The sequence below is a fragment of the Passer domesticus genome, chromosome 3 (assembly GCF_036417665.1).
Source record: "Passer domesticus isolate bPasDom1 chromosome 3, bPasDom1.hap1, whole genome shotgun sequence".
Classification (NCBI taxonomy): domain Eukaryota; kingdom Metazoa; phylum Chordata; class Aves; order Passeriformes; family Passeridae; genus Passer; species Passer domesticus.
Window position 1 is genome coordinate 29,417,888 of NC_087476.1, and position 15,770 is coordinate 29,433,657.

Sequence of the window (15,770 nt, forward strand, 5' to 3'; positions counted from 1 at the left end):
AATTTAAATTTTACTTAAGGAAAAAGACATTTAAAAAGCTATTTTGGGTTTGGTAGAGATAGGTTTATGCAATATATTATTGCACTAGGAAAATATTTGTAATAGAATGATATGAAAAAGATCTCCTGGAGAACAAATGAAGTGTCTGAACTGTTCTTTCTCTCCATTTTCCTTGCTAGTCTCTTTCCTGCTACTCTAGCTTTCATCTTAAAATCCAGTCGACTTGATTCCACCTAAAGCATATCTGTTGTACTATGCAGCCTTGAGAATGGCTCCCTTCTGGCCCAGTCGTTGTTGTTGAGGTTATTGATAGGGACCTAGAAGCTGGAATTAAGAAAATTAAGAAAGTTGAGCAAAATTTGGCTAGCTGTCACTTATGACAAAGTCAGTGTACTTAATAGAATAAAATCTTACAATAAGCAGAATGAAATGCTTCATGCTTACCAACCTAAGAATTTGTGGATAGTACCATTTATGTTTTACCATCTAATTGTCTAAGTTAACAAATTAAAAAGGGAAAATATCATGGGCAACACAACAGTTTTTTTCTTATAGAAAATTCTGGAATGTGACTGACTGTGTTTGTTACCATATTTGCCATTCCAGTACCCCTCTCAGTCCTGAGTTTAAGTCTTCCTGAGGAGTGGAGATGGTGGCAGCAAGTCCTCACCACTCTGAGGTGCTCAGAGGTGTGGGGGAATATCACACCTCCCCAGTGGGGCCCTTCCAGAGCTGAAACAGGAGCAGGGGAGCCAGCAGTCACTGGCACTGGTGCAGTAGTTAAAGCAGTGACAGCCAGCTCAGGCCTTGGTGAGGCTGAGCTCCTTCTCTGATGGGACAGAACACAGCTGAGGGCTTCTGCTGGGAGTAACAGGGGTGATACTTCCTCCTCTGTATGCTCCCTGCTGGTCCCACAGTACCACGGAAACCCTGGAGTGATGCTGCCTTTTGGATGAGTTTTCTTCCTCCTAACATATTCTCTGAATGTGAATTATTTTTTTCTTCTTTTTGCTAATAGACATTTTTCTGGGTTTAGTTTTGTTTTGGTTTTATTTTTTTCTTTAACCTGGACATTTCTGGTGATGTTTTGTCCGGGCTTTTGCTGGGACACAGTTGGTTTTATTCACAGTAGCCAGTATGAGGATGTGTTTTGGATTTATGCTGGAAACAAGGTTGATAACACAGAGTTGTTTTCGCTATTGCCAAGCAGGGCCTGCACAGTGTGAAGGCCTTTCCTGCTCCCTTCAGCAAGGGGCTGGCAGTGCACAAGGAGCTGGGAGAGGACACAGCCAGGACAGGTGACCCCAACTACCAAAGGAATACTCCATCCCCTACAGATGGTGCCATGATCAGTAAATAAAGAAGTATTTAAAGCAGTGGGAAGAAGGAGAAAGAGGGGAGACATGTGAAGTGACACCAGTTCTTCCCAAATCACCACTATATATGATGGAGCTCTGCTTTCCTGGAGCTGGCCCCCACACCTGCCCTCCCACAAGAAGCTCAGCTGAAAAGGATTTTCACTGTCACTTTTAGTAAATCCTGACAGTAGATTTATAGCTCATGGTTCTACCTTTGGCTCTTACACTGTGTGTACCTCATAACCTATAAATGCCAGCCTTGTACTACTACTGTTCACCACCTTACAAAGCTGTTTTCCCAGCAACTTATCTTTCACTTTCGTGAAGGACTTTAAGGTCTGCTGAATGAAAAGAAAATATCATTAAGAAAAATATAAAAATATTAAAGATGAATTTAATATATTTTTGGTTTTAGTTTATGGTACTGTTTCTATGAATACTGTTAGATACCTACAGTATCTGATATTTATATTCATAAAGGCATGAAAAACTACCACCTTCCCCCCTGTGGTTATTAAAATCACAACTAGAAGGTAGAAGCATAACTTGCAGATGCAATTTGCAGTGGAAAATAATTGTCTTTAAGATGGGGAGTCTGTCTGCAGTTAGTGAAACTGAAGTGTAAACATACCTTGGTTAATTGGCTAGTAAGTCATACAGGCTAAAGGCTTCCTGGCATGTAGCAGGCTGTGTAATTTTAGACTACACAGTGTATAAAAATACGCCACTGAAGGTAACAAAGTGGTACTGGTCTATTAAAATACTGGCAAGTGGCAGAAGGGAACAGAGTGATAGATAAGAGAATGACTCTGTGGGTGATTAGATAAGGTAACCTTTACCTCTCACAGTGCCAGTGGATTCATGCTATTCATGCACACAGGATTTTGGTCTATTTTTAAGACAGACCTGTTTAATATAAATCCATGGTCTGGGTGAGGGCATACAGTGCATACTCAGTAAGAACAAGTCCTATGAGGAGTGACTGAGGGAGCTGTGGGTATTTAGGCTGGAGAAAAGAAGTCTCAGGGGTGGCTTTACTGTTCTCAACAAGTGCCTGAAAGGAAGTTGTAGGCAGGTGGGGGTCAGGCAGGCAGCCAGTGACAGGGACAAGAGGAAATGGCCTCAAGCTGTGCGACAGAAGGTTCAAATTGGACATCAGGAAGAGTTTCTTTGTGGAAAAGCTGGTCAGTCCTTGTAATGAGTAGCCCAGGGAAGTGGTGGAGTCACTCTCTGTGGCGGGATTCAAGAAACAACTGGACATGGCACTCGGTGCTGTGGTCTCATTGACATGGTTGTGTTCAGTCAAAGGTTTGACTTGATAGTCTTGGAGGGGTCTTTTAACTTTTTAACCTTTATGATTCTGATACAACTCTTGTTGTGTTCTTCTGGCCAATCTTACTGCTCCTTCTTCAACTTCAGAAAGGTTAATAACCTCATTTTAGACCAGAGTTATAATGTTATTTTTTTTGGAGAATGTTCTTTTCTTGGTAGAAGTAGGCACACCTAATGTTTTGTTTTGTTTTTAAATGAACACTACATGATTTCAGTGCTTTTGTTGTATTCCTCTGGCCTCCAAATGATTTTTATTTTAAAATTTTTAAGCCTTATACTTTATATTATTTAGCAACATTTCTGGGTTTGACATTTTCTTTCATCATTTTTAAGACTTATGGTCCAATCTACAGCTGTTGGGATCTTCCATAGCTCTCCTGACTAGCCAGTCATTTTTCTCATAAAACGAAAATTTTCATATAAATTGCTTATGATTTAGGGTTTGGTTTATCTAAAAGGATAAAAGGGAGGGAGAGACAAATTTAAATAGTGCCTTTTAAAACTATTGAGGGCACATGACATTGTACAAATCTGTATTACATGTTGAGCTTCCTCATCGTAGAGAGCTCTCTCTTGATTTCAGTCTTCTGTTGCAATGAATTCCTTTAAAATTAGTGGACTTGGTTTTATGGAAATGTGGATGTGCAAGTATTCATCTGATGAAGGACTTGACTGATGTTACAGGTGCTTAAATTGCATTTATTTTGCTTATTTTAGTGTTACATGTAAGGCATCCTCCTCCACAGTGGTTTAGTTACAAAAAAGTTAGATAGAAGATGCTTTTCTATTGAGTCTGACATGACCTGAGTAGTTGCTGTTAACCTCAGAAGTCCATAGAGCTTCTAATTGATTGATTTGTTTTGTAGGGAGAGATGGGTGTGAAAGGACCAGACGGTGTTGCAGGTCTGCCTGGTGAAAAGGTATGTTCCTGCTTGTTGAGTTGTGATTTAACTCAGGGAAGTGTTCATTATGTCAGTGGCTTCTCTGTAATTGCACACAGAAATGGGAGGATAGAACATTTCTGTTAGAACTTTAATGTCTTACCTGTCCTGCCATGTTTTTGTTGCACACTGAAAAAGCTGTTCAGATCAATGGTATTCTCTGCAGATGTGCATGTTTGGTGGGGATTTTTTCCCAAGAAGTGGGGATTATATACAGAGCTAAAGGAAGCTACTTGTTCTTGTTCCACCTGCTCAGTTTGTGGTCTGCAAGCTTAGATAAGAGCTCTTGTGCACTCAGCAGTCTGCTTGGTAGAGCTTGAGATAAACACCACTGACTTCTTAATCAAAGATTTGGAATAGCCATGGCTAAGAAGGCATGCCAGCCTACTGGTGTATTCAAGGATAAGTTTCACTTCATTTCAGAGTATTAGCATGCAAAATAAGACAGTTGTATGCACTTATTGGGTTCAGTGCTACTTACCTGTATTAGAGGAAGTCTATGAGTCTAATATCTAGAATCTTCAGTATGAAGACAACTCTCATAACACTGAGAAAACAGCTTGTTGCTGTCAGGCTTAAACCTGTGGGTTTACAGGACATAGAATTATGAAATAGTTTTTTATTTTTACTTATTATTTCTGTCTCAAAATATGATTATTTTAAAAATGGGAGGTAGATGTATATTAGCAAAGTTAAAAGTAAAAATCAAGGTATTTGTTGCTGATGTTAAGTTATATTGGTAGAAAAATGGAGAACAGGCTGCAAAGAGGTTCAAAGGAACCTACAACATTGAAGAACTGAATTGTCAAGTGGTGTGTAAAACTTAGAGAAAGCAATAGGCAAGTGATGCAGATGAAGAGGAAAACAAAGGAAGCATTATGCATTTCATGCCAGACTGGACTAGCTATTACTGTTCAGGAAGTGATCTTGGAATTACAGATCAAGGAAAACATGGACTCACTGTTTAGCACTAGTGAAATTAGCACTAGGAAGAGAGTAGGGAACAAAGAAAAAGAGTTTTAATGTCACCATTTTTGATGAATCCCTCTGTATTATGCTGAAACTTGAATGATGTATACAGTTCTGGTTCTCACACCTCAGTGTGAATCTAATAATACCAGAAAAGATTTGGAGGTGTCAAGAGTGATCAAGAGCACCAGACATCTTCCAATTAAAGTCTGACAATGTGAACTTCAATCTGAAATAGGCAAAATTAAGAAAAAACATGTCATGTTCTGTTCTCTGTAAAGTCCTGAATGGAGCAGAATAGATTAATAGGGATTGATTTATTTATTTTATTCTTCATTGTGCAAATTAGAGCATCAAACCAATCTGATAGTTTCAAAAAGGATAGAAAGAAAAGATAGGCTCCTTCTTCCTGCTACAATATTACAGTTTGAACACTACCACAGAACTTGAAAAGTCTGAAAATTATTATTATATATACTCTTATTATAGTATTAGAAAATTAGTGGAGGAAAATTCCATTGAGTGCCTCAGTCTGCTTGTACTTCAAGAGGCTGGAATCTGGGAAAGCCACAGGAGGAGTCTTTATGGCTGCGCTGTTATATTTTTCTGTAGACATTTGTTGTTGCCATAATTGTAGTCCTGTAATTGACTGGAGAAACCTTTGTTTTGATCCAGATAGACAATGTTTTACTTTACTGTGCTCCTAGATGTGAATTAATGGAAAGAGTTATTGTAAAGCATTGTAGATTGAGATTGATCTAGATTGAAGCTGTGTTTTCCCTTGACTCTTTCCATAGCTCCTACTCTGATGTTATCTTGCTATAAACTTACCAGGCTATGTTGCTTTTCCAGTCCAAGTTATTATTATTACAGTTTCCATGGTTAATTTTGTTTGGGTTTTTTTGCTAAGTGCCTTGCAAATTCATTGTCAGGCCAAATCCCAAAGCTCCTGTTAGTTTACATGGAGCTCAACAGTCAGATCTTATTTAATATCCAGACATTGTACTTTTTCTGAACATTACAACTCTTTTAATTCAGCCTATATAAAACACAAATTGCAAATGAACTGCAAATTCAAAATGAACTACCATGAAATACAAAACTGTCAAAGCTTAAAACTTCTAAAATAAAAAAAGAAAGCCAAGTATTTTCTACATGCATAGCTAGATGAAGAAACTGAGATCCAGCTATCCAGCTTCTGCTAGCTGGAGTGGTCATGTCTGTGTGGAGTAGTGCAGTGCTGTGCGTGTTAGCTGCTTTCTGGAGCTGGAATGAATATTTTCTTCGTATTGTGGAAGGTGCTAAAGTGTTCTCTCCCAGGTGATGCATCAAGAACTATATACATTTGTAAAATCTTTTATTTTTGTGCTCCCCCAAGTGTGGTGTTCCTGATGCTAACATTGTACATAGAGTTAAAGACAACAAAGTGGAGGAGCAAACCTGTCTGAGTTGAAGAAACATTTGGACAAAACACCCTCAGGCACAGGGTGGGATTCTTGGGGTATTCTCTGCAGGGCCAGGAATTGGACTTCAAGATTCTGATAAGTCCCTTGCAACTCAACATACTCTATGACAAAAATAGTCTAAGCACTGTTGTTTGCAAAGGCATCTCCTACATTTCAGGCTGTTGAGGTGCAGACTGTGCAGTTCTGAGAGAGCATTCTGAGGAGCTATTGCTGTTTGTGTATCCTCTTAAATCCTTCAGCACACATTATCTATTGTTGGAGATGTTAAATTGCTTAGTATGGATTGTCTTAGTTTTTGCACTGTGTGTTTCTGAGCATTGTGCAGATGTGTTCCTGAGTCAGTAGCTAGAAACAGGAAGAAGGAAAAATAAGTTATACTCATTTTTAAAATTTAACTGAAGATTGAGGCTTTGAAGAACAGAGGTGCTCTTGATAATACTGCCAAAACCTATCCACTGCAATATTCCTTTGCTTGTACTTCATTCCCTGGGAAAAGATTCAGAGAATAAATAGGCAATAGATTTTACTCATGTTGTTATGCACAAGCAACAATATCAATTCATTTGACCTATTTTAGATGTTTAACTTAGAATGAGATAAACTTGGCTGTTGAAAATCCTGTTTCTTTAGATTGATTATCTCAAACATACCTTATATACTGAAAAACTAAACTTAGATTAGTACAATACAATGGACTTTATAACTTCAGAGAATCATAACAGGAGAATCTCCCAGAACAGTGCTTGGTGCTGCTATACTTAATTTTCAAGATGTGGGTAGATGGTGAGACATCTGTGAGTCTTCATACATGGCCTTGACTTTCAAGGATCTTAAGTGTGAAAATTGTTCAGTCTGTCTTCAAATGTGACACTTTGCCTTCTGTCACTTTCAAGACGTACTGTCACTGACAGCATAATTTCCCATTCACTAAATGCTGCAGTGGTTTTACCACAGTCTGCTGGCTAATAGGTGCACAAGTAAGTGGTATAGACTTCTAGGAGGCTCTTGCCAATTAAGAGGTTGGATCTTCTGAAGGCTAATACAGAGAACAGGCTTGATGACTCTATGGTAACATAAGAATAGCCTTAACACCCTAAAGAAACCAGAGGAATGTTCTGGCCATAATTCAGCAGTTTTGCGGATTTTTCTGATGTAGTTCTTGTAAGCTGCCAAAGTAAAAAATGAGGTTTTCATTGTCTGGTGGCACACCACAAGATGCATGTTGTCTCATCTGCCTTTGGGTTAAAAGAAGTCAGTGTCATGGTGCTGATGACCAATCTAGAGAGTCAAGAATTTAATGCAGACCTAGTGGAGCCCTACTTCAGGCCCCCAAAGTCACAACACAGTAGATAGAACCATTACATATGTGACTGTCTATTTGATGTCCACCTATCTAGTTCCTTCTCCCCATCCTTTTTCAGGAAACTGTCTGAAGAGATTTTTCTTTTAAATAGTAAAACCTGCTTTGGGAAACAGGACAAATTCTTGAGATTATCAGAGGAGATAGTTCTCCTAGGTATTTGTTTATAGGTCTAAAATAAGAGGGTAGTAGTCTTCCCAGAGGGAAATTTGCTTCCTTTGTAAACTATCAGAAGAGACAGAATACAGTGGCATGATCCCTTTCCTGCAACGGGGACTGATTTCTAGCTCAGCCTTCTATGCTCTCTTCTTCAACATATCTGTCAAACCATGACATAAGAACAGCTGGAAGTTGTGGTTAAGCAGAATCCCTATATGTGTGAGACCTTAGGCTCTGTCCTTCTGGCAATGTTCAGCAAAGAAATGTGTTGAAGGAAGCACTGTGTTAGTCTACTTTTTGATGATTAGCAAGTGAAACTGCCTCTGGATACACTCCTGAAGCCATTTAGTGTAACGGGATTGTAGCCAGAGTGCTAGTTATGGCATGAGAAATTAAATCTGTCCCTGAAGTGGAAGTCTGAGGTGACTGGACTGCTTTAAGATATAATATGACAGTCACCTATCTGCTCCAGAAATCATCCAATCCTGATCTAGCAGTTAGACTCATTATGGCAACAAAAACTGATTGCTCAGCCATTAAGAACGGCTTTCACCTCTCACTGCTGTGTGCAGGGTCACATCACTGGTGTAACCTGAGCAAGGTCAATACATTGCTGTAAAATATTTCTGTTTTAAAAAGTTTAAGGATTTTTCTAGTGTTCCTGTACTACTGAAATGGAAAGACAACATTCCTGTTGGTGTGACCCACAGACTTCTCCCTAACTGAAGTCATAACATCATCTTACTTTGTACAGACTGAATGCAGGTCCTTTCCATAGCACCTACTGGGGGATTGTTACAGACTTCCCTGACATGTGTTTTATGTTATGTCTCTGCACAAAGCATATCATGTGATGGATCCTTCCACTACTTACAGGGGGCTTATAAAAAAAGAGACAGGGATACCTTTTAAAAGGGCGGATAATGATAGGACAAGGGGGGATGGTTATAAACTGAAATATGAGAGCTCTAGATAACATGTCAGGAAGAAATTCTTCACTCAGAGGGTGGTGAGGCATTGGAACAGGTTGCCCAGAGAACCTGTAAATGCCCCATTCCTGGAAGTGTTTAAGGTCAGGTTGCATGGGGTCCTGAGCAACCTGGTCTAATGGGTGGCATCTCTGCCCATGGCAGAGGTGATTTTCAAGATCTGTTTCAATCCAAGCCTTTCTATGATTGTATGATCCTCCCACTATGGTGTATTTCCAGGCTTTACAAACAGTCTGACAGCACTTTGAACCATGATTAGAAGATCAAGTCTTCAAGCCTTAAAAATGTGTTAGACATTTTCTGAGGATAAGGGGAGGAAAAAAATTCCGCTAACCACCTGATCTCAGTGTTCTCACTTACAGGAGGCTCATTTTTTACTTTCCTTCAGAGCTTTTTGTAAATTTGAGCAAGCTGGGCTTAATTTTCCTCTGTATAGTTGAGGTTTTTCTTTTTCCTGCACTTCTTGTGTCACTGATCCAAATAAGTTGAATCCTTTCCTTCTCTTTGCTTCTGGCTCTATAATGCCATGGTAATAACGAAGCTCCAAACAGAAAGTTTATTTAAGTTCTGGATGCTAAGTGATGGAGTCCTGCTTGAGTTATGGGGTTATTTTTTGCTGGCTTGTGATGCCTTGACTGTTGTGGTGAATTTCTTAAGCATTTTAGCGTATACATTTTAGGGGTAGACCATACGTGAGAACTTGCACAGTACTCAAGTACTTGCATACTTGAGAAGTTTAGGAGAGTTCCTGGTACTGAGAGACAAGCTGCCACCTGTGGCAGGTACTTTGATACAAAGTATTAAGCCTCTTGAGTAGTTGGGGACCTTATGGTTCCCTCCATATGGTTCCCTCACCTGAGAGGAGATTGTAGTGAGTGTTGTTTTTTTCTCCCAGGTAACAAGTGGCAGGATAAGGTGAAATGGCCTCAAGTCACACCAAAGGATGTTTTGATTTCATATTAGGAAAGACTTCTTCACCAAAAGGGTGATCAGGCATTTGAATAGGCTGTCCAGGGAAGTGGTTTGGGTTGACATCCCTCTAAGTATTCCAAAAATGTAGCATTTGGTGACATGATTTAGTGGTGGAAATATCAGTGTTAGGTTAATGGCTGGACTCAATCCTGAAGGTCTTCTCCAACCTTAAAGATTCTATGGCTTTGTGTGTTATGGGTCCTGCTAGCCAGAAATGCCTTATGCTCCTGAGAATGTGCTAATGGTAGTAAGCCTCAAAGGACTCAAGGACTCAAAGCACTCAATGTTTTTCTAATTTTTCTATTATGAAATTATTTTTTCTTCTTTATCAGTGACTACATTCTGAAAAATTGAATTGATGTAGGCAGTAAGATAATTCAGAAAATTCAAATTTACCGAATTAAACTGGATTTGTCCATTCCCCTTTATCCAAACCTCTGTAGTAATTGCTTCCTCATTACACAATGATACAATTAATAGTGGTGGAGACCACAAACTCCACTTTGTGAAGTACTTGTGATACAACATTCACTTTGAATATTTGACTTTCAAATGTCTTAACTTTATTGTTTTAATTTTTTGCATTTATTTTTTGCAATTTATATTGTGAACACTATTCCTAAAATATTAAATATATATTTTTAGAATAGCTGGATTTGCGTGTAAACTTGAAGCAATGCTGTGCATTTGCCACTACACTCTATAGATCCTCCTGCAGTATATTAAGAAAATAGTTTAGACTAAAAAGAGAAAGAAATGCTTATGTAAATCAAAAAGTGTTTCTTTCTACACTACTTAGATTTATATTAAGAATATTTACCAGATTAATCTGGGTTTGTCCATTCCTGTTTATCCAAACCTCTATAGTAATTCCTTTCTCATGATTCATAGTATAAAATTCACAATATACAATTCATAGTAACAGAGATAATGTAAAATCACATGTAAAATGTGATGGCGATCAAAGGCAGACCAGAGGAAAAACCAAGTGTACATTTCAAGAGCTCTACCAACTGTATGAGTGCTAATTGTACTTCGAGTATTGAAAATGAGCTTTGCATGAAATGAGTTTTACTTTAAACTGTTCAGGAGGTATTTGTAAAAGGATTAGTCCTTTTTTTTTCAAGCACATGTATTTGTGATGATGACCCAACAAAATGTACATGAACTCACATATTTTGTGAGCTAGAAGATAATAGTACTGGTATAGATAATGCTGCTTGTAGTGTTGTTTTTCTTAATTTAACTGTGTCCTATGGTTATCTAGAACTTCAGTTTTCTCAAGTCCAATATCACTGTGCTGTCTTCAATTTTAGCTGACTTGGAAACCAAACACTGATTATTTCAATTTTGATGCATTTGATTATCCTTTTGGAATAAGGTTCTCTTTATATTTGGAACAGATAAGGAAATAATTAGTAAAAGGCTGCTTGAAATGTGATACAGATACTGTTTGTGGTATGCATGCTATCAAGACAGCTTCCTGAACAGCCTACTTTGCACTGCCTGGTGGGAAGAGTTCTCCTTTCCCGTAGTGGTACCTGAGAAAATGAGTTTGAAAACAGCTGCATTATAAGATTTTCTTTTTTGTTATAAAATGTGGCTTTGAAATGTCCAGAGCTTTGTTTTCCAATGTGTTTTAATTTATATACATGAACTTAAATTTTTGAAAAAAAAAGAATTCCATGCTTGTCTAGCATGTGACTTCAAATTGCTTTCAGAGATGTTTTTAATACCCATCTCCATACTGAGTTACTACAGGGTCAGGGTTTCAGGGCCAGATGCATCATGAAATCCACAACTGGAAACCTGTTGAATGTACATCCAAATCAAAACCTCATCAATAACACCCTTATGACCATTGATCTGCTTTGCCCATTGTTCCAGCTAGACCATGCAAACTCTAGAATTTTCCAGGGCATATTTGACTTTGCAGAAGAGCCATGGATATTTGGCCTGTTGTGCCAGTTCAGCGTATGCTTCTGGAGCATTAATCACTCATGGAAGTGTACAAATCTGAAGAGACATTGGTGTTGAGTTTTCAGTAATGCAGTCTTTTCCTTGCAGCTGTCTTGAAAGATCTGTGGACATATTGCCTTCCACATTTCATGTCCTGTACAGATCCTTGACAGGGATCAGGATATTTCCGAAGTAGCTCATCAGCATCTTTGAGAAAGCTTCCAAAATGCATGTGGAGCACTGGATGGGTACTGCTTAAAGCCATCTTACTCAGTTTATCTGTCTTTTATTCAGTGCCATCCAATTTATGAGCTCCCATCACATCTAATCAGTTATATTTCAATATTCTTAGATCATGTATGGACATAAATTGTGTTTTTTGCTCTGGAGTCTCTAGCAGAAACAAAATAACATAACCAGTAACATAGGAAAAATATTTGACATCAGAAATCTTTTCAAAGTAAGAGAGTTGTGAGCTGTAAGAATGTGGTACAATTGGAAACTTTATTACCACTGAGTTTAAAGTCTTGAGCTTGAGAATTGCTGGTGATGGTAAATCAGGCAGTTGGATGCCATCTATTAAAAGTTTTGTATTCTTTTTGTGTTTTCAGTGATATCTTAGTGTAACATAACATATATCTGATTTTAAGAGATAGACATATATGAAAATAGTAGGTCTCAATAGATTTGTGATAGATAGATATGCTTAAAAAAATAAATTCTCTTACTTGGGAAAATAGACTTTAGATCATTATGCTTTCCAAAACTTGTTTCATTGCTTCAGCATGTATGGTTCTTGCCTTCTTGCTCTCTCCTTAGCATTACAAGAAAGTGTTTTGAATAGCCTTTGATCATAAATTTGATTCCAGAGAGCTGTCTACTGTGCTGACTTATTTTTGCCTTATTAGGTGATTTTTGCAGTTCACAACTCCAGGAACTGTTGAGCTCCCTGGTTTTTCAATTCCTAAAGCTAGACGACAGCAGTTCAGTTCAGTTCTCGAGAGAAAGCTCTGTGGAATCAAATTACCTGGCATGCAGTGACACTGCTTGGGTGTTATTTCCATTCTGGAGGGAAGGGTGCTGGTGACTGCTGTAGGTGTTGGTGAGCAAAGACTTCATTTTTTAATTATAGACTCATTTCTTTTTGAGGGAAAGGAAATATGTTTCAGTCCCATCTGAGGAAAGTTACAGCATTGTCTTCTGTGCTCTCATGAGTTCTCTCAAAATCAGATTAGTATGTCTCAGTAGAACAGAAGTACAAATGTGATTTTGGAGCCAGACATTACTTGTATTGCTTGGCATCAAAGCTGTGCTCTCCTGCAGGCGAGTGACACTGGTGAGATAAGAGTGGGAGGTGTATGTACCCTCTGGGATTTGCACTGCAGCTGCAATAACCAGCAGAGCATGGCTGCTCCTGGGGGCCTGGAGCGCAGCAGTCTTTGTGATGTGATGTGAGGTGTGGCCAAAGCAATCAAAGGTCACCATTCATCTTCGAGGGGTCTGGGATACAGGGAGCAAAGCAGAGCATGGCATGGTGCCATGCAGGGCAGGCCTTTGTTAGCCCCTTATGTAACATGGAAGTAAAACATAATGCAGTTGTTAAATAATGCAGTCATTAAATGCAGCCCTTTGTTCCTTAATCAGAGTCATGAATACTCTAGCTGTGAGTCTGCTTGGCTCTGGGGCTCTTAACTGTGTTTGAAAAGCTTCACTCAGGACCTTATAGAGCTTGAAAGGGCAGGGGAGGCTTGAGGATCCTTCTTCAATTGTTCATAAATTGTATTTATTGGATTATTTCTGGAAGGTTTCTGTGGCACATAGATTTTAATCTTGTATGTTTTTTCCCCTTCTTTTTTGAGGGCTAGAGATTGTAGGTTTTGAAACTGATATTCTGAACTTTCCACATCTCATCAGAATGCAGAGCTTTAAGTACCCATTTTTGCGCTGTAAAAGTTGGCAGCAGTGTGTTGCAGGAAATGGGCTAATTGGGGAGGAAGGAACTTTCTCACTGTACTGCCACATTGTACATCTTGTCTGACACATTTTGCTTAGTTGTGTTTGTCTTCTTTTAAGGGACTAGGTATTGAACTTCACATAATACTATATTTTTTTAATCTGATGATTCATTAATCTATATTATGATAATTATGAATAACTTGTGGTATAGTGCTTATTTAAATTATATATGAGTATTTTCTGCCTGGATAGTAACTCCTATTATGAGTAGCACATTAGATTTTTAAAAAAAATTCTTTGTTTTATACAGTAAAAAATTTATGCATAGTACAAATTATACAGAGGTTGTAGATAATACTGTTGGATGCTGTAACTTGTGGCTTGTTAACTCTCCTTTGCCCTTTTTTTTGTGGGTGAGATATATTATTAAAATTTAAATAAATGCAGCTCATATGTACATTTTTAATGTCAGTGAATATATTTCTTGCCCCCAAACACACTGAAATTGTACCACAGTTTTTATATTCCAAATGCAATGTAAATTGCTCTTTTAAATTCACAGGTACCAAATTGTTGGAAATAAATACTCCATTTTATTAATATAATAAGGTATTGCAAACCAGAATGTATTTTTATTTTTTTAGTTCTCACTGCTAGCCCATATTTATAAACACCTAAGATCCATACTGCATGTTTCAAGTCTGAACCGATTAAATTAATGTGACACGCTGAGGCTGGGCCAAGTCTTGTCTAATCAGCAGTCAGCACTGTTTCTCTGGCATGAGGCTCCCAAAAATAGTAACACAAGAAGTCAAACAAGTAAGTGGAAGGGCACTAAAAGAAAAAGTGCTGCTAATTCCACTGTTGACTTTTTGTCTAATGGATTCTTGTTCCCAGGCCACACTAAGTAAAGCAACTGGCACGGGGTGTGTTCCTGCAGATGGCTCAGCAGTGACACACGTGGCCCAGCTGGGTGACAGGTGTTTGATTTGTGTTTAACAAGTACCTCACACAAGATAGATTTTTTTTTTTTCAAAGATACTAAGAAGCTAGTCAGCTAATGCTTTTTCTTCAGAATTAGCACCCCTTTCTCTATGCTCCCTTTCTATTGTGAATGACAGTTCTTCTGATTGTCCCACACACATGAAAATAACAGTGTCTCTTTGAAATAAGACTCTATACAGGAGAAATTAATTCATAATTAACTTTGTTTAATAGTTGTAATCTGTCACCTTTACACATGGAAGATGCTCTTAATATTATTTGTAGCTATTGACAATAATATCTCAAGAAATAATTATTTAGCTGTCCACCTCACAGAATGAAAATTTGCTTTAAAAGTGTGAATGGAAGGAAAGTGCCAGACTTCTGGTTTGTGGCCATATACTCTGTGTTAGTCTGTGTTCCCGTAACATAACAAGGTTTTGGGACTTTCTCAGACAGAGTAGCACAGACCTGGAGTAAAATAAATTCCCTGTCCAGTACAGTATTGATAGAGATGCACCTGAGGCCATGAGGGAAGAGCAAATGTGGGAAAATATTTAACAGATAGGAGTTGTGCTCAATGTGGACAATGCTATTCCTTAATGAATTTTTGAAGATTCGTGGTAAGCTGCATTACAGCACATTGCATAATTGGAGAGATTGTCTCAGTGGCAGTAGGAGGGGATTGGTTTTGTTTTAATGAGAAGAAGGCATTTGTTAGTGCCATGATAGCAGCTCTGCTAGCAAAGGCAGCAATGAAAATAGAAGAGTAGCAGGATGATTTTGCCAATCATCTTTGATTGTACCTAAGCAGGTAGGATGTGTAATAGTGACTGTGGCCAGTTTGTCTTCACCTTATTTCTCCATACTTTGGTCTGAATATTTTTGTCTTCTGGTATCAAACCCATGACTTGGAAAATGTTAAGACTTCAGGATCCATTAAGAAAAGTGCGTGACTCTCTGGTGACAGGGTTATATTGCCAGTGCTGTCAAATAGCCAGAAGAAATGCCACCCTCTAGAATACACTGTACTGGCAGTACTTCTGCTGAGCCACAGAAGAATGAGAAAGGAATGCAGCTGGAGAAATGGGTGACAGAGTAGTGTTGATTCTCTAAATAAACATTAGGCTTTAATGAGAGATGGTTAAAAACTCAGGCAAAAACTTGTGTCCCTCGGATAGCGGACAAGTGGCATTCTGTCAGGCATCCCAAATGTAGTATACAGAGTAGGCTAATAAGCCTCAAAGAGACTAAGAAAAGGCCTGAAAGGGAAAATTACAACCCTGCTAGGCTGAGATGCCATCATTACCACAGAGATGCTCAGA

At 38.4% G+C, this 15,770-nt stretch overlaps 1 protein-coding gene across 12 annotated transcripts in view; it reads left to right on the forward strand.

Moving 5' to 3' along the window:
• Positions 1-15,770, forward strand: part of COL19A1 (collagen type XIX alpha 1 chain) — a 179,456-nt gene that overhangs the window by 39,922 nt on the left and 123,764 nt on the right. For 10 of the 12 annotated variants that reach the window (XM_064412323.1, XM_064412330.1, XM_064412329.1 and 7 more), the window contains one exon: positions 3,557-3,610. The exons of the other annotated variants lie outside the window; for them this stretch is intronic. In XM_064412323.1, coding sequence (XP_064268393.1) covers positions 3,557-3,610 — 54 coding nt within the window. The remainder of the gene's footprint in view (positions 1-3,556; positions 3,611-15,770) is intronic. 12 annotated transcript variants of the gene reach the window in all.